Raw genomic sequence first — 26,191 nt, forward strand, 5'->3', positions numbered from 1 at the left:
AAACTAAATGGGACTATCACTCAATGTGTATGATAGTCACAATTGGGGGGAAATTACTGGCTTCCACTGGAGACATATTCTATACCTAAAAATTCATGGAACAAAACCCTAATTAAATCTAAAATATTGGACAATTGGACAACTTAAGGCAAGCCAATTTAATCCAAATGAGTATATACAGTTTTTAAAACTATTAATGTATTATTTCTTCTTTGAACTTGCTAGTGCCTGCTCTGAGAAAGGCTTATTGCTAAGTACGAGACAGCAAAGAAAAATGATCTCGCTCTTTTCCCAAAGGAGCTCACTGTTGATTGTGGCTAAACATGATGCAGAATATGGAGAGAGGTGGCCTTAAATTAGCATTTTATTACATGAAGTTGACTACTAATTAGTCTTTAACTTCACATGATAATTTGGGACTAATGATTTTATTGCTAAAGGCGATAACTATGCTCCTCTAGATGATTATTAATGGATATTTTTTCTATCACAGTTACAGTGCTAGGTATGTAATAATTACTCAAAGAAAATTATTTTAAATACTTCACATTTAGTATCTAGTGTAAAGCAATTTAATGTACTTCTAAGTATATTTATCTATATATTCATCAATTTTACTACTGATTTCTAGCCACACAAAATCAATGTGTATACAATACTAAATAGAGTATTTTTGTCAAATTCTGAAACTGGAAAGTTACATATTTTTGAATGTCTCATAATCTCTCCTTTACAGTTCTACTTCTCTCATTATAGGAATCCCCATATGTTATGTACAAGAAAAATCATGAAATGTTTGAAGGAAATGACAAGTATGAAGGATACTGTGTAGATTTGGCATCTGAAATTGCAAAACATATTGGTATCAAGTATAAAATTGCCATTGTCCCTGATGGAAAATATGGAGCAAGGGATGCAGACACAAAAATCTGGAATGGGATGGTAGGAGAACTTGTTTATGGGGTAAGCAAATCAATTTATTGAAGAATTTACTTACATAAACCTGAAACTTTTTTAAACTTGGACACATATCAATTTTTAAACATCTATTACTGTTTTTCTTAATTTGCAGTTTCATTCAGAGACATATATGTTCAACTGTTTAGTTTATTAATAATGCAATTAAATACAATGAGAGAAACTAACACTTGATAACTTCAAAATCAGAAAAGAAATATAAAAATTTAGAATATCATGTCCTATTAAAAAACACTAACTTCAGTACTTGTGATAATTATTCTTTTAAGTCTGATTCTTCTATCCCATAGATATGTTGTTTTTGAGGACTACAAAACAAATTCATTACTAATTTGCTACTTGATAATTGTAGGAACAGATTTTCTTCAATATCATAAAGTTATACCTTATTTTAGCTCTTTATTTACATCCCTGTTGGTTGGAATTAGTGGTAAATGTCTTTTAAGTAATTGGTGAAGTGGTTACTAAATTACATTAACACCTATAAAATATTCATCAATAATGTGAGATTCTTACAATTGTGCTGAACACAGTAAATTTAAGCTTTATGCAATGCCATCATTTTTTCATACCTAGCAAAACACAAAAGCTAGAATTTATTCCATAGTGGGCCTCACATGAAAGTATGTCATACCCTAACTTTTATGTTCACTAGATATTGAGTGTACACATTCATGGCCAAGGGCAAATTCAATGTAGACGTTCCTGCCTGAATCAGAACAAGATGGGTCTCTTCAGCTACCACTGCAAAGCCTAGTCTAAATCAAACCAGCAGTTGTCAAATGTTAGTGATGGTGTGATATTTCCAAAGTCCACGAACCCAGCGTAGAATAGTAAGTTTTATTCATCCAGTAATAGTAAATAAAAGTCACATACACTTGAAATTTATTTTGAAATTTTCTATAAGCCAATTCATATTTCACAAATGTCACCTTCAAAGTGTAGTTTGTCTGATTAATACTCACAAGGCCCCTTTGAAATGAAGAATTATATGAAAGTCATCCTTCCCCAGGAAAGAATAAAGGTAGAACGATTTAGAACATAAATGACATCTTACACAGAGGGTTGCTTTCCAAACCAGACTGCTATTCAATAGTTTCCTGATTCTGCAACCTGCTTTTCAGACCACAGAGCAATGAATGTTTTCCACACAGTCCAGTATAATAGCTATAATCTCAGCAGCAAGAGGAAACTTTGATATTAAGGAGTCGTCGTCGGCGGCGGCAGCCGTCCGTCTCGAGAGACGATGGTGTAGCTTCTTAAGAGTCTATCTGCACCGCCGAGAATGGTTGTGCAGTCTGACTCGGGAGTGACACGGTATCTGTCTCCTCCCGTGTTGAATCGACATCTTACGATGACGCTGGAGTGTCCTCTCCAGTGAAGCTGAAGCTACAGAGCCTGGGCAGGGTGATATGGAGGGTCTGCTGTTGCCCATGCAGCAGACCCCCCCTCTCTTCGCAGCTGAAGGGTCCAAGGGAAAGACGGAGTCAATACAGCTTGGCTTCAGGTGCGCCGCAGGAGTTGCCGGTGTTGACTACAACGTCAAACCGCCTTAGGGACTCTGGCTCCGGATTTTCTGTCGGGGTTTACTCCCTTAGCCTTTCCCCTTTCCTTCTCTGATGTGCCCTGACTGGAAGATCGAACCAGCGACACTTAGCTCGCAGGTCGACGCTCAATCCACTGAGCCAAACCAGCCAGGGGACTATTAAGGAGTAATCAGCTAGTTTTATATCAATTTGAAAGAACTGCTGACTAGTTAGGTGCCTTAAACAAGGGGGGAAAAGAAGTTGTAAAAAATCAAAGTGTTTGTGATCAATTTGATATTGAGCTTTAAGTTCCAAAGGAAAAGGGTTCCTAAAGCTTGTATTTCTTGGGAATAGTTAAAACTTTTGCTACAGTAAGCCAATTTTAAATGTGAAAATTATCCAAGTTGTTAGAACTATTACAATTTATTTCCTTCAGAAACATTATTAAGAATTTCATCTAAAAAATTAGATTGTCAATTAGTTATGTATGGGAAAACTCTGACTCCAAAAAACCTCCGCTGCCTTGCGGCATACCTCTTCAGGGGAAAGGCTAAGGGAGTAAACCCTGACAGAAAATCCGGAGCCGGAGTCCCTAAGGCGGTTTGACGTTGTAGTCAACACCGGCAACTCCTGCGGCGCACCTGAAGCCAAGCTGTATTGACTCCGTCTTTCCCTTGGACCCTTCAGCTGCGAAGAGAGGGGGGGTCTGCTGCATGGGCAACAGCAGACCCTCCATATCACCCTGCCCAGGCTCTGTAGCTTCAGCTTCACTGGAGAGGACACTCCAGCGTCATCGCAAGATGTCGATTCAACACTGGAGGAGACAGATACCGTGTCACTCCCGAGTCGGACTGCACAGCCATTCTCGGCGGTGCAGATAGACTCTTAAGAAGCTACACCATCGTCTCTCGAGACGGACGGCTGCCGACGACAACGATGTATGGGAAAACCAAGCTGAGTTACTTTCTAAGGCATTTGTTACATATACCTCTTCTGGAATCCCTACCATTTGGGCAGCCCAGGCTCACCCCTTTGCAAAGGTTCTGACCATATTTTATTAGGAGAATGTTATTTAAATAATGAAAACAAGTGATAAGAAGAGAGTACAATTAACAACAAAATTTGTCAGTAGTACACATGTCACATTAATCAAAAGCCTCAAGTCTGGCAGTTCTGAGAGACAAAGAATATAACATAATTGTCATTAATACACATTATATTCATTCACCAGCCAGTCTGAGAGGATTAAAACATCTCCATCTCTGCCACTTCAGTTGTCCACTGTTTTCCCAAAAGAAATCATTTTCCACATCTCTTAGACTATGTGCAGATCTAGTATTTTCCATTCTGGTGTCTGCAAATTCTGTATTTGCTTCTCATCTTTCTTTTTCTGTCTTACTACTAACACATACACAAATGTCCAGTTTCCAGGACCCTAGATAAAATCCCATCTATTCTCTTCCACCCAACAAAGCCTGTTACACAACAAAATGACTAACTTTTAATTCATCTTTTTTTACTTTATTTTTTGCGAACTTTGTTACTGTAATTGTTAGGAATAGTTATCTGTGAAACACCTGTGATCTCAGCACGCCACCAGGTGGTGACTCAGAAGCCCAGAAACTCCCTTACAGTCAGGTCCTTTCTGCCTATCACACCTTCTCCAGTCCATTCAATGACCTGTGGTGCGCTGCTCCAGGACCTTCTCCTGGTCCCTGCCAGATATATGTATTTCACTCCAAGAGGATATGTCGCAAAGTATGTTCTATAGCCTACCAGTACCAGAATTACCTGTGGTATGTGTTAAAATGCTGGTTCATGAATCTCACTCCTGAGATCCTCAAGAAATCAAATATTACCATGTTATTGCAGGAGATATTTTACACATAATTTTGGGAATTGCTGAGAGGTAATGGAACAAGGCACACCAAACACAGCCAATGTTAGTAGAGAAAGCCCAGATGTATCTTCTCTGTTCATTGACCTCTTTCAAAACTCAAATTTGAGACTTCAAATGTGTCCTCATTGAACATTACTATCACCACCTCAATCCAATATTTATCTTGCTTTGCATGTAGTTTTCTTATTCTGGAGACTCTTTTATTTCTCTCCATGTTTCTTTCCTTTTAAGGTTTTTAACCTCATTAGTGGTAACTTGTATAATATAAATAAAAATTTTCAAAATATAGATATTACACAAATCAATGTAGTTTATGGAAAGGGTCATTTCAAATCAATAAAAGGATGCATTATTCACTTACTCCTGTTGGAATAGCTGAACAATTACTAGGAAAATTAACAATTTTGTAACACATCATCATGAAATATACCAAATAAGTTATAGAGAAATTACAGCTTTGGGTGCTAGACAAAAATATATATGATTTAAAAAACAAAAAATAAAATATATATGATTGAGGGTGATCATATGAAATGAGGTTTTTCTAAGCACAAAACCAAATGCTGAAAACACAAAAAGATCATTTTATATGACTTCAACACAACTTTAAACATATACATTGCAATAAAATACCATGAAATAAGTAAGCAATTTTCTACTGGTGTCCTGCAGCACACCGGTGTGCTGCAAGAGGCACTGACCTCTTGCCCCTTGGATTGTCAAAAATAAAATAAAATGACAAGAGCCATCACAAAAACAGCCATCCAGTGCAAATGAATCAAAATTATATTTATTTTTGTCAGATCTGCAAAAAATATAATAATATATTTTGGGGGTTCCACAGAATTTTAGTAATTAGTTTACGTGTGCCATCAAATGAAAAAGGTTAAAAAATCACTGACCTAAGTTATGGAAACAAAGCAATTAATGAAGAGGGAAAATATTGTAACATACATGAAAAATAAAAGAATATTTTGAAAAGGTTTAAAAGCACTAACAGATTAGTAAGTAAGAAAATGAATATCCCCACATGTGATGTAAGGGCAGATTATGACAGGTAACACATAAAAAAGAAAAAGTGGCTATTTGTTTAATAAAAACAAATTCAAATTGGTACAATGTGATCTAATTTGCTATATAGCACACTGGTGAAGATAAATGAGAATAAAGATACACCAGAGATGGCCAAGGTTTAAAGCTGCAGGTGTGTTCACATGGTGCTGATGAAAGTAGAAATTTTGCACAGCCTTTCTGGAGAAAAGTTGGGCAAACATCTTATGAACATTAAAAAGAGTGTTACCATTTAGACTACCAATCCTATTTCTAGAAATTTATCTTAAATAATTTAAGATATGCAAGGTTTTGTCTTCAAAGGTGTTCACATAATTTGCGTTATAAACTGTATAAAACTGAAAACAATACAAACATCCCCCCAAATAATACACTGGTCGAGTAAATTATGATACTTTTACATAAGTCATTTGCAATCATTAAAACTAATTTTTAATATGTATTTTGAAATGAAAATTAATTCATCATATTTTTTCAAGAAGAGAAAAAATATAAAATATAATGTTCTGCATTATCCAATTTTTAAATAAGAAAAATTGTACTTATAAAAACAATGTCTAGGAGGGCATATATAAAGAAAAAAAGTAGGTGAAGGGAATGGAGATATATGTTCTTAATTTTCTGGTTCTGTTTTTATATACTAATGTTTTTATAGCTAGTTCATATATCACTTGTATAAAATAACCATTGGGAAAATATTTAATAACCTCCCAACAATGATTCTGGTTTTTATATTTGTGGGTGTTTATTATATGAACTAAGTTTACTCCAGTGAAGGCATATGCAGTTAATTCTCAGTCACCCAGTGGACAGCCCAATGGCCCGAGTACATTCCCCAGACTAAAACTCCAGGTGCCCTTCTATCAAACTGCTGACATCTCACTGAACCAGGGGCCTGAGGATATACAGGAGGGAATGTGAGAGGCAGCCTCTATGTAAGAGCATGATATCTGGGTATGTTTCAGATTCTGTTTTAATGCCAGATACTTTCAAACCTTCTTCTTTTTTTATTTTTTAGATCATGTAACAGCTTAAAGTTTTTTCATCACACTTCATTTCATTTGATTTTAGAGATGGCATGATTTAAGGAAAGAAGCACAAGGTCATATCAGAGCAACCATGCTGTATAAAGCTCACCTGAGTCTCAGTTTCAGCATCTATAAAACAATGATAAAGATAAGATTGTTATGAGGTTAAATTGGAAGCCATTTAAAATATTTAGATTAGTGTCAGACACATACTCCCTCAATAAGTGCTCGTTACTTTTTTATAATTTATTTGTTTGTTTATTTACTTATTTATTTTTAGAGAGAGGGGAAAGGAGAAAGAGAGGGAGAGAAACACCACTGTGTGGTTGCCTCTCACTCGCGCCCCCTACTGGGGACCTGACATGCAACCTAGTTATGTGCCCTGACTGGGAATCAAACCAGCGACACTTGGTTCGCAGGCTGACGCTCAATCCACGTTGTTATTTTATTAAGGATTTTTAATAGACAATCACAATAATCCAATGAGGTAAAAGAAGAAAGTGTTCTCCTATTAGAGATATGGATACAGGCCCAGAAAAATAGCTAAAATTACAAAACAAAAATGGAAGCTGGTGTCTTATGATTATAATACTGAAAATTGAATCCACTGTTTTCCAATACCGTTTTTAGAAACTAAACATGAAAAATCAAAGTATGTGAATGGGAAGAAACAAATACCAATTTCCAGATTTTTGTGTGTGCACTTAATTGGAAAATGTTATCAGACCAAGGATTTCTTCTAGCTTACAAAACAGACTTTATGATAATTTTTCTTATAATTGGGAAGGAATAAAAAAGAAAATACTGTTTGAAATTTGCGATGCATAAAATTAAGGGATGGCCAAGTATTGAATCAGTGGCAACATTTCAAGTAAAACAGAAAAGACTGCAGCATGACATTCCTGGCCAAGAAATTCAGAAGTTCAACCATATGGAAAGGCTATTAAGTCTCTTCCTCTTGCTGTCCTAAATCCTTAAAAACTAATACAGTCATTTAAGTTGAAGTTATTTTGCTTATGTCTACTATTTCTCCATTTCTCTTTCTTTTATCTAATTACTAGGGCCAATAAAAATAATTTGTGCAATTTAAGTGATATGTTATCTTACAAAAGGAAGTCAATTGTATTTATCACTGGCCTTATCATTGTTGACATTTGCAAAGGAAATTGTAGAATTGATATGTAACTGGTTACCTTTGAGTGGATGGATCCAGTGCTAATTGCTTCATGAAATTCATTAACCTATATGTTTTCATGTGTCTTTTCTCTTATAGAAAGCAGAGATTGCTATTGCCCCTCTGACAATCACTTTGGTCCGAGAGGAGGTCATTGACTTCTCTAAGCCCTTCATGAGTTTGGGCATATCTATCATGATCAAAAAGCCTCAGAAATCTAAACCAGGAGTGTTTTCCTTCTTGGATCCTCTGGCCTATGAGATTTGGATGTGCATAGTCTTTGCCTACATTGGTGTCAGCGTGGTCTTGTTCCTAGTTAGTAGGTTTAGTCCATATGAGTGGCACACAGAAGAGCCAGAGGATGGAAAAGAAGGACCCAGCGACCAACCTCCCAATGAGTTTGGCATCTTTAACAGCCTCTGGTTTTCCCTGGGTGCTTTTATGCAGCAAGGATGTGACATTTCACCCAGGTTAGTTTCAACAGTTCTTCACCAGTTCCCCAGTAATTCTAAGTGTTGTGTAGAACATCTCTCTATGTGTGCCCCCCAGCACTGCCCCAAAGGAAGAGCATTACTTGAAACAGAGAAAAAACCTGCAAATTCTCAAATTAATCTAAGTATATTCATAGGCAAATTTTCCAACTTAGCATAAAATACAGATACATCCCAATGGAAAATTAACATATGCAACTCATCAGAACTCTCAAAAATTAGTAACATTTTCTTCATGGTTTGACAGATGTAAACTAAAATCTAAATTGTCAAAACAGGATTCATTTTCATTGTATCAGCTTTTCAAAATCAAATGTTTTTGTTATTGTTGCTGTTCTAAATTTTTAAAAATTAAATTTGAATTTTATTAATATTCCATGTAACTTGAGAGATTTCTGCCATGGCATGATTTAAAAGCTGAGTTAGCATAGTATTTGCCAGATAGATGTTGTTCTGCATAAGAGTACATAAGCTGAGCAGTAGGCAATGAGTCAGCAATGTAAATACTTTATTAGCTTTACAGACATGATTTTCACTACCTAGGGAGTCATAGCTTGATTTCTTTGGATGCCACTGAGACACTTTTGGCCAAAAATGCAGCCAATTCTCCTATTGCAGAAAAACATACCAATTTTGCCTGTAGACAAAGTAGCTGAAGATAGGAGAACTGAGAATTAAATCTAAATAGTGACTTTTATTAGTATTGTAAATATGTTTTGTTTTTTTTTTAATGTATGCATTCTCATAAAGAGACAATTTAGCCACAGTAGAGTTTGTGTTCCTTAAAACCAAGGAAAACTGTAAATGTGCTTAAATTCCAACATAGAAATAAATCAATAACTCTCAATTAATGAATTGAAAAGAAATCAAAGCAAATTGAGTAATGGTTTTTCAAGCCAGAACTAAGGAAATACTAAGTTAAAACCAAGGTGCTGCTTACCTGATAATGGTTAAGAAGAGAGAATTTTAAAGCTAGAAATACCATGGAAAACAGGAAAGTTGTCCTTACATTTAAAGAAATGTTTAAATACAATTTGTCACAGGAATTTAAAAAGTTTGGATGGTCCTATGAGTGAGAGCAATAATGACTATAGCCTGAGTTTTTTATTCATTCCATTCTCACTTTTTCTCTGCACTCACACTTACCCACACATTCCTTATAGCCAGAGAAAGGGTCGAAAGAAAACTTGTTTTTTGAGATTTAGCATCAGTTTTAATGTCGTTGCTACACATTGACAAGGTGCACACTTTGGTCTCATGTTGGCAACAACAGAACATTTTTATAGCAGTATGTGAAGATTCTTTAGGACATAACTCATCCTTCACCTCCATAAGAAACGGGTTATCAACAAATCCTCAACTCCAATAACATTAAGAACAACCCTAGATCCTCTTCTGGTCCGGCCCCACCTTGACATATGTCCCACCTATCCTGGCAGGACTCTGAGTTAAGATAAAAACAGAAAGGCATCTACCAAATTGTATCAAATATAGGACCTCACCCACTCTTAAGATGTATTGCTATTTTATGTACCACCAAGAGAAAAGCAGTGCTTCCAGTTAAGCCATGATACTGTGTTTCACCTCAACTATAGGCTTTATTCTAATATCAGAGATGCTAAAATGTTAAGAGGGAAAGGTATCAATGAATTTAAGTAAGTATTCCTCTTCTGTACCTAAAGGAAAGGCATTGAGTTCCACATTTCTGCCAATTAAGCAATAAAAAGTAAAAGGTTTTTATATTTTCAGTGGCATTAATACATTAAATATAGCATAAACAACATCAACATACACAGAAATACCAGAATCATTCTTGATTAGAGTATCAAAAATAAAATAACATTGTAATTGCTATTTTTAAGTGTATGTGGTAAAATTATGGTATTTTTTTCTTTCTCTATGTTGGTTAGAGAGAGGAAAATGTGCATTATCTTATCCATGTTTAGATCCCTCTCAGGTCGAATTGTTGGAGGTGTTTGGTGGTTCTTTACACTCATCATTATCTCATCTTATACTGCTAACCTTGCTGCTTTCCTGACCGTGGAGCGAATGGTCTCCCCCATAGAAAGTGCAGAAGACTTGGCCAAACAAACAGAAATTGCCTATGGAACATTGGATTCAGGGTCAACAAAAGAATTCTTCAGAGTAAGTTAAGGAAAAAGCTAACAATGAAATGTTCATAATTGTGAAATTCAGGCAATTTTGCCAACAATTATATTAGGGGATCTACTCATTGTAGGTTTTGCAAACACAGTGGTAATTGCTATGTTTAATACTAATATATCTACATGGATTTTATGATCACTTTAATTTTCAAAAACTCTGATTTATTCACATTGCAAGAAGGACCCTCCCTTAGGAAGAGTAACAACAAAAAGGTAATTAAAATAACTTTATTGGACAACAGGGTGGGGATTGACTGTGGGAGAAGGGGTGGACTGAGGGGGAACAATGGGGGAAAAAGTGGGACAACTGTAATAGAAAAACAATAAGTACATAAATAAAAACAACTGTATTATATAATCTATCCAACCAAGAGATTCCAGTGCTAATAATGCTGTGATACTGCATCTGGCAAGTTTGTATATTTATGTGTGCTTTGGGGCTAAGGGCATAAAAATAAAAGCAAAGTTGTTGTTTTTTTTAACACTACATTCAACTTCTTACATTTGAAACCCAAAACCTCAATTGCAGGCTATCCTCCCTATATGAGGTACTATATTATTCTATAATCTCTTCTGTAACAATGAATTTTAAAGTAATACATTTGTATTCTCACAAGGTAATGGTAGTAAAAAGTGTTAAGTTCTTGACACCTCTGTAAGACGTTGTGTAGAATTTTGTTTGTGCTAATTTCTCTACTTTGGCAGATAGAATTGTTCAAATTGAAATAACTGTACTTCACATATGAATATGATCCCTTTGGCTTGCCATTGGGATGGCAGGTATTTTGTTTTTGCTTTTATTTTTATAGTTGTTTGTTTCATTATGAGGATGAGTTTTTTATCAATGAACCTCTGTTACTCTGGTTCTACTTAAATCCAGAGATCCACATTTGGTAATGTCTGATCAGAGATCAGGGTTCATTTTGTAACTTCAGAACTGAAAAATTATAAAGAAGTCACAGTGACATTTTTACAAATATATAACTAGATAATAATGACATTACTTCACATATTTCCTAAGCTTTTGTGGAAAAATCATAGTCCTTTAAAGAAAGTATCATGCTTATTTATAAACAGTACTTGGGAGATTACACTTTCATTTTAAATGCATGTATTTATTTTTACTCATCTTAGGAATTAAATACAACAAAATGCTCTACTCCATAAGCAAGCCTCAACTTCTGTGTACTAAAATTTATATTTTTAAAAATGATTTGATTATAATATCCTTGTATATTACAGATGTTTACATAAATCTGAATCAAAACAAATCCCTCAAAAATTCAGTGCAATCCATCACTGTGCATTGTTTTTAAAAGGCACGAGACAATGAACAACGTCCTTGTCAGCAATGCGGAGTGTGGCTAGCAGAGATAACAAATATTTATAAGTTAATTACAAAGTATTTGTAGATTTTTCTAAAACTGAAAATAATAGTCATGACTATAAATTTTATTAACAATATTCTGTGAATAAACATAATTAAGCAAAATTGTTTAGCTTATTTAGTGCATCCCGGTCTATAAAGCCTAATAATGGAAACATATTGTTCTAACACATTTTAGCATAATCTCAGTACTGTGCTGGAAATCTGAAAGTTTATAGCTGCCTCCACCCAAAGTAGGTAGGTAATATTTAGTAACTTTGCCTAGAACCCATGATCTATATTCATCAAAACAGAATACAAGTTTGTTTATAACTTGCATTTTACTGAAAAGACAATGCCTGATATTCATGTAAATACACATATATTTGCAGATTCATCATTCTGTCTTGAAACCTATTCAAAAACATTGATTCCTTGAAAACATTTCAAAAATAACTCACTGTAAAGCTCTTTGGCATCAAACGCAATGAAAATATTTATTTCTAATTTTTATAAAGCTTTAAAAAACTGTTCAAGTTCTAAAACCTGGCGATATAGATAACAGAATATATTGATAAGAAATAGAAGAATAAGGATAATTGTTCCCTAGATTTACACAGCCTTTCATACAAGCTGTGTGCTCACCAGACCCGCCGACCTTTTTCTCCCACCCAACTTCACTTTTTAAATTGAAAGAGTTTTATAAGTATAGGTATTTATTGTTGCAGGACAGTCTGAACCCTAATGGGACAAGAAAATAATTTTCCCTTGCAGCACATATTCAGAATGTATAAATTTGAGCTCTGATAAAAATCTTATTCATTTTCTTCCCTGTGTTCTCCCTTTCCCATAGATGATGACCTGGTTTAAATAAACCATTTGTCTAACAGGTGGAGGAAACAGAATGTGAAGGGTATTTTTGTACTTGTCAAAATGTTTTCTCATAGGAACACAGTAATAGTACATCTATCAGCTCCACTCAACTGCCTCAGGCAGTGACCTGTACTCCGCGATACAAAAAATGTCGAAGTTATAACCAACTGCACAAAGAATCAGGTCATGGGGGAAAATTCATCTGAATTCAACTGTTGCCTTGGTTCTGTTCCTTTATGAAACTTGATAGGATCATGTTCAGTGCATCCTAGTTAAGCATAAACAAAGAGCTATTAAAATAAGTCTGTACTTGTCACTTAATGGTAGTCTTGCTGTTTAAGTATTTCAATATTATTATACACCTTATTTGAACACACTGATTTTCATTTCAGTGTAAATTTTATCCTGTGCCTATTTATAAGTCATCAGTAAAATTATGAATGCATAAATGAGGTAGATTACTATCTCAGGGATTATAATATGTACTATCAAATGGTGAATGGATGAGCTCTTTCTCCATCTTGCTGCATAAGCTACAAAAACCAGGAAATAATTCACCTGATAATAACATAAATATTTATTATAATGAATGACATTCATACATATTTTCTACTAAAAGCAGAAATGGAAGAATACTTAACTCTGGAGAAATTAAAAAGACAACACATTTATAAAACTTGTTTTAAGTAATGAAATAATGCTTTGTGTCAGAACGTTTCCCATGCATTGAGTTTAACAATAAACATGAAACAAATAAATCTGAGATTAATTTTTTAATTTCAAAAAAATGATGACTTTTATATTAAGATTGATTATTACCTTGAGTATATTCACTCTCCAAACCTGATCTTTAAGTAAATAACACAGTTTTAGGGACTTAAAATTTTCATTTTCATTACATGTATAAGCTTGCTGGGTCTGCAGAAATATCCTTACTTTAGCCTGTCTTATCAAATTTATAAAGATCGCCCTCACTTCTTAGCAAACACCCTCTTGTAGTCACAGATAAAGTAAGGGGATATTATTTCCAGCCCTGTACTTTGCGATGTGAATGTGATCTTATCTAAGCCATCCCTTTAAACCAGAATTTCTAAATATTAACATAGTGACATCACGTAAATATTTTTCAAAAAAAAAATGCTTTCATCCTTCCTTTATTTTCCACTGTGAATCTGTAGTTTACCATTTCTATAATACCTAAGGCCTGTGAAGTTTAGCGTAACTACACTACGGATTCCTCTTCCAGATCTTGGGGTAATTAATTCAACTTCTTTTGAACTTAAGGTATATTTAATTCAATTTTTTTTAATGAAGCAATAATATTCCTCACATTACTATTATAGAAATAGACTTCTAAAAAATATCAGTGCCCTAATTATTTGCTTTAATGTTATGTTTCATTCTATAGTTAAATTGTCTTCATAATAACCAAGCTCTAAAAATACTTTTTTTTCCATTTTGCTGTATTAGTTTCATTCAGCTATTCCCTGTTCCTTTAATAATATACTGAACAGTAACTGGAAAATTGTCAAGTAAATAGCATGGTTTCAAAAATATTTTTTAAATATATTTCAATTAAAATAATACCCAGACAGATCTCATTTCCTTTGTTTTCAACATAGTATACAATGTGAAATATACAATATATGTATAACTCTGTATCTTTTTGGGTGAAACTCTCAAGTTATCAATATATTTTTTAAGTCATTATATGCCTAAAGGATGTATAGCAACATTTCTCTAAATTGAAAGGATTAAAATTGATATTTAAGGACAACCTGTATTAAGTGACCCAGAGAGTTTCAGAGAATGAAACTTGTTGTACAATGAAAGAATTAGTTCTCTGGAAGATAACGCGATTATTAAAGCTGGAATGAATGGGGCCTGGAAACACAGCCTCCTCAGTGGCTCCCATTCTGAATCCAGACACTCCTCTCTCCTGGAAGCACATAGAATCTTTGCAGCTGAACTGTAGTGGTGTCATGGAACTTCCTAATGGGAGAATTTCTATAGCCAGAGAGAGATAACCTGTCATTACCTAAACACTCACCCACCACGGTCTCTATAGCATGAAATATCTTTTCAAGTGTTAATAACATAAAACATTTCATAGGATGCTACAGGAAGTCTATATCCCATCTTGATATTTTTCATCATTTGATTATACATTAATATAAAATATCTATTTTTTGAGGGGGACGGGGGTGTTCAAGTAAGCACATCTCTTACTGTGTGTGGCTAATTAGGTATGTTTATTGACTTAATTTCCCTCTTATGAAACCAAAATTATGAATACAACTTTTATTAGCTTCTTTCTTTGTCCACCTGAATGATTTGCTTTTGCCCTAAACCATGTATTCCTCAAATTGTTATTCAGGATACTTGGTTTTTGAAGATCTGGTTGTTGTTGAATTCTATATACTGGTTAAAAAAAGAAGAAGAGGACAAAGAAGAAGGTCAATGTAAATAAATGTACATTCTAATCAGGATTTGGCCTCACGCATAGATTTAAGTCTGAATGAAGTCCTCATTACTTTTTATTTGGGTCCAGATGCAAAATCTCAGCATCTTGTTATTGAACAAATGCAACTGCACCAGATAAAAGTCTGTGTGCATGACATTGGAATATCAAACATCAATCAGGAGTCAGCCTTTTCTATCTTATCAGATGTATTCTTTGGGGACATTTGAGTTCATTTAAACATATTTTCATGTTTAAAATGTCGATGTGGTTAAAATAGTTCAAAATGAATGCAGATATCAGCAAATAGATCTGGGTAAAGTAAATAGTGATACTAATGTAGATAGAGCCTAAATGAACAAAAATAAACAAGATTTTTGACTAAAATCAGGGAATTAGAATGATTAACTCTCCAAAATATAAAGAAGAAAAACAGGAATGACTTCCCTTTAAAGTTTAATGTATGTTCTATTTGGAGATTTTGTTAGGAAAAATCTAAAAATATTTTGGCAGACCTAGAGTTTGATTCTTGTGTTATGGATATTTGGTTTGTAAACTACAGTGATCTCTTCTCTTGTGCTCAACTACTGACTGGCTATAGACTTCACTTTTTGTATACATCTTATTAGAATGGTTTTCATTAAAACTCTGAGACATGAAAAGAGATAAACAATACCACAAATCTTATTTGTTATAAATTAAGTACAGTATCAAAAGATATTTTACAAAGCTAAAATTAAATCTTACCTGGTCCTTTTCAAGTTTGCCATAAATGTGATACAAAACGTGATTTTAAATGTTCAAGTCTCTTTATGGCTTTCTGCATTTAAAAATTATAAGTTATTATTTAAGCAGTTAAGTAGGAGGATAATTATTATGACAAGAGGTAACAGCTTCTTCAAATATCACATTTAGATGTCATTTCAGTGATTTCTTTAAAGAGTTGTGGAGGGCTATTTTCTAATTGTAAAATAATGTTATTCGAGTTAGAGGGCAATGGAAAGGTAACAAAAGGTTTTATCCTTATCTTAATTCTATCAATAATAACACGTTGTTCCCTTCTTTTTTGTATTTAATTTTATTTTAATTTCCTCCAGAGATCAAAAATAGCAGTGTATGAAAAGATGTGGACCTACATGCGATCAGCAGAGCCATCAGTGTTCACTAGGACGACAGCTGAGGGAGTGGCTCGCGTCCGCAAGTCTAAGGGCAAATTTGCCTTTCTCCTGGAGTCCACTATGAATGAATACATTGAGCAGCGAAAACCATGTGACACGATGAAAGTGGGAGGAAATCTGGATTCAAAAGGCTATGGAGTAGCAACGCCCAAGGGTTCCTCATTAAGGTGGGTGGAATAGTATAACAATATAACATGTGTTGTTATAGTATTCCACCTTCCCTGATGTCCCTGAGAGAATTATTTTGTTTTGTTTGTGAACATGGTATGTTTGTTTATTTTGTTTTCCTCCATTTCATAGTTTTGGTCAACAATCAGGTATTTTTTTTTTCTATTTTAGAGTAATTAATCATAGCTGATGTATATTTTTTAAGGCCATATAAAAACCAAACTGGTTGAACACTAGCTGCTCCCAGTGGGCCTAAAAGATGAGTAGCATATGCTTCTATATCTCATTAACATTTCTGGCCACTAAAACCTACAATATCATTGTGTCAGTAATAATTCTATATTTTATCACTATTTTTTTAAATTATGCCTGCCTAGTAGTTTTTGAGTAAGAAGACATCAACCTCTTCCTAGCAAAGCCCTTTTTTCCATTTTAATGTTTCATTTATTATGGCATCATTGTATTTTAGATTATCCTGAGGTTGTACTGGTGCTAACTTTGTAAACGCATCTATTTATAAATGCAATCATGATCAGAGGGAAAACTGGGCTCTAATTTTATAGTGCTTACTCAAGTCATACTCTCACCTCTTGCAAAGGGAGTGTGGTATAAGTAAGATCTGTAAAATTAGACCCAACAGCAATCCAAAATTGTTCACACATATACCCCTAAAATGTGATTCTTGAGCAAAGCATTACATATGTGGATAATCCACATGCATTAAAAGTGAGACTTCCATTCTTACGGAAATGTAGGTAAATCTGCCCTTTTTCACCCTTTTGGCCCTGGACATAGAGAATTCACATGTTTATGTCCAGGAGGCAGAATTTCCTATTTTCCTTAAGCAATAAAGGCTCCTGTTGAATTACTGGGACTTGAGTAAAACCGGAGGCAAAGGCAATGACTTACACATTACTCTGGTCTCAGTGCTGCTTAGGAGAAATTCATACAAAGCACAGATACAGATTCAAGAAGAAATCAGAATCTTTTCTAAAGGACTTAACCAAGAACCTGGTCTTGAAAAATGATGTTTCTGGTAAGCCTTTGAAAAATTGAGGTAATGAGACCTGTATTGTTGCCCAGCAGGAATGAAAGCAATTTAAAAATTATATGATTGTTTTCATTGCTTTCATAAGGGAACTGCAATGTGTTTTGGATATATGTTGGGTGGAGGAGGGTTTGAGACAGATATAAGAAACAAATGCTATTGCTGGAAAGGTTGTACTAAATCTGTTGCTTTGTGTTTGCAAGCTATACTGTAATAATTAGTGAGGGGCTTTATAGTGTGTTCATAAGGGACAATTTTAAAAAGAGATAGAACAAAATTAGCCAATGATAACAAATTTGAGTGGGGACTTTGGCAATTCTGAAGTCAGGCTTATGTGACTATCCCTCCCAAACGAAACTGAAGAAACATGCAGGGAGAAAACCAAACTAATAAATTTATCCATGACAGAATTCTACCCAAAAAGATTTCAACATTCAGAAACAGAAATTGGCATCAGGGTGTTTTGTTTTTGAGGCTATATTTTGTATGATACAATGTGAAAATATGTAAAGTCAATTAGGCCAACTAGCAAATGAATCTCTATTGAAACAGTGGTTATAAGAGCATCTTAGCATAAATAATTGAAAAGAAATAGGAGGGGAGAAAGCAATGGTGGTTGATATGTAGATCAGTGTTCAGACTATTGATTACATTCACTGGATGTCACTTTTACTCTTAATTAATTCTCTGTGGATGTAGCTTCTCTGTCGTCTGTCTTGTGTCTACTGATAAAGTCAAATTCCAAGGACTGAATTTGGCCCTCAGATACGGGTGCGCCTGGCTCGCATTGATGACAGGAATTCCCTCTTAAATGTGCCACTTTGTCAAATCCACACTACAAGGATTGTTTGGGGAAAAGCTGAAGGGCTTCATCTGTCTAGAACTGTATAATAATCAGCTATTGGCTTCCCCCTCTTTTCCTGTCCTTCCCTGGATCTTGTTAATGAGGCAATTGTTAAACTCAGCTTCCTGGATGGAGAGTGCTTTTATGCACTTTGTTTTATGCATGCCACAATTTCCTGAGCAAGCTGGCCCCTGCATGCCAAAACCACAGTCATTTTGACTATATTTGAGAACATTGGAAGGACACTGAAGGCTAACTGGCATTCACCTAAACTCCTCACTCCCCACCCCCATCCCAGCTAAGCAAGAAGTTCATTAAACTTAAATTCTCATTCTTATTTGACTATAATCTGTCTGTTACATTAGAGACAGACTAATATAGTGATGGACTAATAGGCATGTTCTGATGTAGAAGCAAATTCAAACCAATTGCACTCATCAGAGCAAGGTCCAGAAGGTATACATACTTGCTCCAAGGATGCCTTTGAAACATTTTTGCCTTACTTGTTCAGTAAAGACTGAATCTGTTTTCTTATAGGATCTATCTTTTTTCACCAGGTCTTTAGGTTAATAGTTAGGCATATAGTGAGTCTTGTTGTTTTATTGACATTATGTTTTTCTTTCACAAACTCTGCTGTTTTGATTCATTAGGCAACATGAGACTTTAAGAAAAGGAAAACAGTGATCTTTCCTTCTATGTAAGCTTAACCAGAGAAGGCAGACAAATGACTAACAATCTTCTGTTGATCAATAGTGTTTTAAACTTCTAGACCTTGCTGTTTGGTCAAAATGCTTCAGAGAATAGGAAGATTATAGTAATATAATCAGGGTTAAGTGCCAAGACTTGGGTTTTAATGTAGACGTTTAAAACAAATGCAATCAGGTCTAACACAGAGAATATTTCTGTGACTGGTTTAAAAATATTACAACACTGAAGGCTAGCACCCATCTTTACGTTAGAGAATGGTATTCCATGCTCTTTATTGTTCAAAGAGACTTTATTTTCAGAGACACTATTTCAGACTAGTGTGTCCTTGGCATATACGACGAAAATGATTGAGCTATCACTAACAGTTCTCACTGAAGGTTAGTACTATTCTCAGAAATTATTGTTTTATTGTACTTTGACATAGGTTATCCAATTTTTAGATGATAAAATGATACCAGGTGTATTGATATTGTTAAACTTAGCATCTATAGATTCTAATATTAAAAAAGTGAAGCTAATTATCAGTAAATGTACCACCAACTATAATATCGATGAATGAAAGAACTTCACTCATAGATTTTACTGTCATTTTTATTTGTTATTTATTTTTCAAGTTACCTTCTAAAGAAAACTTTCAGGTCTTGTGAGATTTTTAAAAAGGGTAGAATCTCTTCTTTCATATTATCTCTCAACTTTCTCCATCCCTTTCTATTTCTTCTGACTATTCTTTCCACATGCACATTCATAAAAATCTTTCTCTGGGTGAGATATGTTTAAAGGTTGTTTTAAATATGTATACTTTAGATGGGATTGCAATGTAATATAAAGTTTAGATGACAGAGGAAGTACATTTATTTTTACTTTACTCTCAACTTTACTATAGTATAAATATCTACCATACTATAGTATTTATTGCCCAGTAAAGTTGAATACTTTACTATCAAAATACTATCTTTACTATATCACCTATATTACATTAGCTACTATATTCTTAACTTTACTATGCAATAAATAAAACTGATAAAAGTTGTTTAAAGCAAAACAAAATTTAATTAATGCAGATTTACTGACTACTAAATAGTTGTTAGACAAGAACACTCCATTTAAAGATATTCATGGTATCTGGTATCTTTAAGTACCTCCAGGGAACAAAGCAGCAGATCATATCTGAAGACTTCTCCTGGAACTTTGTAAGGATTTTATACTCGACCCTAATAATTGAAGCTAGTTTATAAAAACTAGCCTCCTATAATTCCTATAAAAATTTTGCCTTCTCTAAAGACATTTGTGGGACTGGGTCTAAAATAAGACAAATGCTCTGCCATCCCCCCCCCCAAAAAAAGGATGTTTAAAAGAAAACAGTTCCAAAAGAACTTGATCAGTAGCTGATCTAGAAAAAATGAAGGCCATGGGACTTGCTGATGCCCATTAGCAAGGGAGCAGGTACCCAAGGCAACAGGAGCTTACCCTCTGAAACAAGACACATCATGCTTAGTTTATAACAGGCATGTCAGAAACCCAAAGTAATACCCCAACAGGGGAAGGTAGTACTAAGGATGAGAATTAGAATAGCACATCTTTCACTAGCCTTCTTCTTTCAGTATTTAATACAGTCACTGTCCTCACAAGACACTTGGCCCAAGTCTAGATTGGTATCAGGGTAAATAGAGTTCTCTGTAGGAAATGAACTTTGGAGGATGTGTTAGGACAGATTTAGTAAATTTAATATTCAAATTTATGTATGAAAAATACATTGTCCCTAAGGAACCACTTTCCCATGTGAAATTTGTGAGACATATTTAGTCAGCAGTTCAGGTGTACATGGAAGGTTTAGAAAAAATGGGTTTCCTGGATGTTGTATGTGAGAATAAAGCTATATTTTATTTTTGGTGTTAGTAACAAGTCAACTATTAATACTTAATGTGGACACTAAACAAGATAAAACTGCATATTCCTCAAGATGAGTACTTAATATTACTGAGCATCATTTGGACTCAAAGTGAATAAACTTTTAACTTATTTTCTGGAAATGAATTGCAGGTGCTTTGTACACGATTTTTATTTTAACTATTATGGAGATATATTTTAGCTCATGAACATCCTTAATTTTTTGGTTCTGTATTAAAAGATGCTACAGATAACTTACTTTTTGTGATCCTGTATATCTTGAGATGTAGTCTATTGGACGCAGGATTAGAAATCACACACAACACAAAATCAATTGCACCTCTCAGCATACACGCACAAAAATACACACAATCTTCATGGTTGTGACATGCTTAAACATATACCCAGTTTTCTATTAGAAATGCTGGTGTTTATTGTAGATACCAAGTATTTTGCATTCACAAATGGAGATGTCACATGGTAAAGACGTCAGTGCTACATCTGTCCCAGGGGAAAGGAAGCCCTTCTAGAATCCAAGTACCTTATCCTTCCCTTTCTAATTGTTGGATACAATAGGAAGCATAAAATTTCCTGTGCACTTGAAATTCTAGATTTTTTATACCATTGAAATATGACTGAAATTAAAGTTCCCTGTGAAAGGGGGGGGGGGAGTTGCATTTTTCTACATTTCTTTAAGATTCACCAGGCATTATACATTTTTGCCATTCTTCCTACTAGGGAAAAAAAAAAAGCTGATATGATTTTCCTTCATTCATTTGCCAATTCATTCAACGGATAGTTTCTAAGTTCTAACTGAACATCCACCAGGGAGTTTTTAAGTTGTCCTCTCTGGGGATGCTTTGTAGGTACTGTAAGTAACACCACAGTTGGAAAGTTTCTAAATTCAATCTTTACCTCCGTGTAACTTCTTACCATTAAGTTTAGAAGCTGTGTTACAATAACTCGCTTAAGAAAATGGCTAATTTGGGGCCATTTTAGTTTTTACCACTTCAAAGAGAATTAAATTTAACAAGATAAAACTACTACAAAAGAAGTTTAATCATTTAAGCTCTCACAACCTGATTTGATCAGATCTAAAACAAGATATAAATTCTGGCAGTTCTAAAAAATCCAAAATTCCAAACTGTTGTTCTTTAGTGTCACATAACTGCATTATAAACAAGTTCTATAAATAGTCTTCCAAAAGTCTATATCCTAAACAATTCAAATGAATTCAGTGTCAGCCTGCAACTAATGTCCATGCAGAACCTAGTCAAGCAACCTTGATCTATACATGCCAAGTGTATTTAGGAAACATAAAGTTGTATCTAAGACCAAACATCATAATGTGATATGTAATAAATGTGTTGTAGATGAACTTATTTCTTCATTTAGTAGTGCATTTAGGAGTCTTCTCCTGAGTACATGTCTGGTAGCTAGACAGGTTCCATATTGTGCTACTCCTCTTTAAGGTTCTGTTCATTATAAGGAATGGTTTTCAAAAGCAATTCCAGTACTGGTAATCTGATTAAAAGAGGGACACAAAGGAACAGCAAAACAAGTGCATGAAGGTTCTGTGTGTTTGGATCCCCCTTTCTGTGTTGGTTGGTGGAAGTCCAGATGTGGGTTCTAGAACTAAAGCTAAAACACCAGGGCTGGAAAGGAAACCCTTCCCTCTGCCAAGGCCCTGGCAATGCTGAAAGGAGTAGCTGTTTATTTGTCTTCAGAACAGCAGCAAGGTCAAATGATCAGCGGTTTTTATTGTTGTTTTTACTTTTGTGCCTCGTTGTATAGGATCTTATTCACTAGATTTACCTTCCTAATGGAAAAGGACACTAGGAAAATTACAACCTGGTAGGCCTCAGCACAGGCTGCTGCAGGGAAAGGAGCCATTAAAGCTCTCAGAGAGATCATAACTCTGACATAACTCTTCCTGCCCTGAACAGTTCTGTAGGAGCAAGAAGAGAAGTATGAAAACCATGCAGCGTAGATTCTTACACCTTATTGTCCCAGGGCCCTCTTAGCTGAGAGTATGAAGGTCGGGGGAGGGGGGGAGGGACTGCAAAAGAGAGGGAAGAGAGGGGGTCTTTATGCTTGCAATAACTAGTCATGTAAAGAATACGTATTTTAGAAAACACACACACAGAGGACTTTGGAGGGAGTGTGGTAATCAGGTCCATAAAACTCTAAAATATCAATAATAAAATACTATAAAGCTCATTTTATTATGGAGATATAGTATACTCCTAAATGCAGAATTCTATACAATGTTGCTGTAATGCAGTTTTATACTAATGATAATCAATTTAGTGCATGGTAAGTAAATAATGGTTTGCCATAAAAATGAAAATGCATCCATTCCTTTTAGCGTAGCATATAAGAAACCACTCATCCAGAACTTCAGAAATTATGAGCTTCCTTTTGTGTCTAAACATAATATCAGCCAAGATGGGGCTGGTTTATGATTCATATTTAAGAAAAAATAAAGTGTTTGGCAGTCACCTGTAATGAGCTGGGAAAATAGTAAAGACCTTGGTTCAGAATTATATTTCATTTTAATTTAGCTGGGAATAAGAAACTATAGCTCATTTATTTTCATTGTCTCCCACAAAATCAGTCCCATAATTCTGCTCTCAGATAACTTTTCCACAAACACAGTATTATATACAACTGGTAGCACCTGAGTAGAAAAATCACCATTTAAAGGCCCCAAGCCTTCTCAGAACAAGCATGACATAATCGTGGTTCAGTTATCGCAGCCTCACTGTATCGCGGGATTTTTTTAAATACTATATTTAATTATTTATCGCAGATTTTTCACTATATCGAGGGATTTTGTGGTACTGTATATGTATGTTTTTAAAGTTACATAGGTTTAAGAGTGTAGAATAAATGTAAGTTTCCTACTTCGCAGGGTTGGGGTCTAGAACATAATACCCACGATAAGCGAAGGAATACTGTACTTTGATTATGAGAATATTTTATAAGTAATAATTATACTAACAGAAGTTATAAACACTGTGAACACACAGTATAGTCTCCTTAATAACAGAAAAGTATTTTTCATGATTAAAAGTAGTTTATTTTAAATGGACAGATTTCACACTTTCTGAAAACCCAAAAATCATTCTTAGGTCTCATCCACAGAATGAAATACACTTTCAAAACCGTGTGAAACCATTTCAAAATGCTCCTCTAATATCACATAACTCAACAATGAAGAAAAATTAAAGGCCTAAAAATATTCCTACTATCAAGCTTGCTTTTCAAAATATATAATACTGTGATGTGGGAGAAATCGATCATTTTAAATACCACTGATCATAAAAAGTTATGTCACATCATGTTGAAATAAATTAGACTTTACTTAGCTTATTTTTTTTCCTGGGATACTCAGGGAAGAAATTGACACACTGACAATATTTTACAGAAATGTTAAAAATTCCCTCTGTTTTCTCTATGTGTTAAGTATTTGGGAGTTAGCCAAAATAAGAATTAAATTGGAGTAAATCAAACAAATGTGATACAGAGAGTTCCTCACTTTCACAGAAAATATGAGTGTGCGGACCCCTCTCTGTTGTTGCTTCACTACACAGAAGATTGTATAAAACTGTCAAGAACTATGTAAGAGAGAGGCCACTTCTGTCATAAAATCTTAGTTGTTTTATATTTGGGGCTAACAGATATGCAACTTCTGAACATCCTTTCTGAAATGGTAAAGGATCAAAATCCTATTAGTGATTAAGAGACCACATCATTGTATCTCCAGTCCCTAGACACCCCTCTTTTCAGGCATTTGCAACTAGGAATACAAAAAATAATCAGAAAAGCATTATCAGCAACTATAGCTGCTTTGTGGTGCCAGTGCCTTTAGCATAAAAAGAAAAAAATGAGAAATAGAAAATTTTAAATGAAAGCAAGTATATAGAGCCCTAAATCTGTACCCTAACCTTGGGCATATATTTGAAGCTAGTTGGAGATACATAGAAGTAAATAGGGTCCAAGAATATCTGACCTCAGATTGCCTCCCAGAGGAAAAAGTAGAGAACATAGGCAAAAAAAGATACTTTCTATTAAACAACTTCACAATGATAATATCATATAGAGCAAAGAATCAGTTAATATATAATTTAATGTTCTTTGTAATTTGTTCAGTTTTACAAGATGATGTTTATATTTGGCTTACTGTGAAATGCTAAAAAATACTGAGCAGTATAATTCTAAAGTGAAACAATGATAGTAACAATATAGCATTATAGCTTTCAATCTATTTTCATATATATTTGTTTACTTGCTCCTTTTAACCCTCTTATAATATCATTTTATTATAGAGGAAGAAATTATAAATTATAAATGTTAAGTGACTTGCCCACAGTCCCACAGCTGAGATTAGAACTAAGATCTTCTGACTCTCTCCAGTGCTCTTATGGAAAAAGAACTACATATAAAATATTTTATATATATAGTTTACATTGAAAACTTACTAAAAAGTTTCTGTCGTTCTTCCATGCTGTAATTTCAGCAACATTGATAATTTCCAGACATATTGAAAATACCCAGATAGAGCTCAAGAAACTATAATGTTTAGTTTATATTTAAAAAGAAATAAATCCTTGGTAAGTTGAGGAAATTACACAGGGGGAGATTTCAGGTCAACACAAAGAAAGATTTTACAATTAAAAGATTTTCTCCAAAATGGGAAAAGTTGCCTATGATCGCCAACAATGAGTTGTTCAAGTAGAGGAGTTTGGAACATCTCTTAGCACACCATGACAATGACATCTAAATTCCCTTCCCACATTGAGATCTGACATTCTGAGTCATGCCCTGAACTATCTTTAGCGAAACAAGCAAAGAATTTTCTTATATCTCTTTGAAGTTGCAGACAATAAGACTGGGGTAAAATTCAGTCCCAGAACTGCAATAGAAGCTCATCCAGTTTGGGAATTAAATAAATCACTTCTTCAGTGAATAGCTGTTTTTGTCAAAGTTTGTCTACATTGTGAAATGAAAAGTTATTTAAGGAAAGCATTTCCCTGTAAAAACCACAGAACTAGAGAAAGACACAGGTCTTGTATGCCTACATATAGACGTTTAGAATTTTATACCAACATCAAACTTTTGGCAAGGTACAAATCTGACAAAAGTCACTGAATTATATAAAAAGGAATAAAACAACAAAAGTAAAGCACATGCACATAGAAGGACTTGCTTTGATTTTTTAGAATAAAAGATATTTTCATATTTAGAGATGATAAAAAGTGGTCCATGTAATGTGGTATCCTGTGGTATTTTGATATGTCATGCTTGAGAGGGTGATTTTTA

General features: G+C 34.4%; 1 protein-coding gene across 1 annotated transcript in view; it reads left to right on the top strand.

Annotated features, from left to right (window-relative positions):
* LOC150019841 (glutamate receptor 4) overlaps nt 1-26,191 on the top strand; it is a 442,193-nt gene that overhangs the window by 389,098 nt on the left and 26,904 nt on the right. The window contains exons 11-14 of the mRNA XM_090268076.1: nt 757-963; nt 7,777-8,147; nt 10,115-10,313; nt 16,131-16,378. Of these exons, the coding sequence (XP_090124202.1) occupies nt 757-963; nt 7,777-8,147; nt 10,115-10,313; nt 16,131-16,378 (1,025 nt within the window). The remainder of the gene's footprint in view (nt 1-756; nt 964-7,776; nt 8,148-10,114; nt 10,314-16,130; nt 16,379-26,191) is intronic.

Source organism: Furipterus horrens, unplaced genomic scaffold, assembly GCF_987537825.1.
Source record: "Furipterus horrens unplaced genomic scaffold, mFurHor1.1.pri manual_scaffold_2, whole genome shotgun sequence".
Lineage (NCBI taxonomy): Eukaryota > Metazoa > Chordata > Mammalia > Chiroptera > Furipteridae > Furipterus > Furipterus horrens.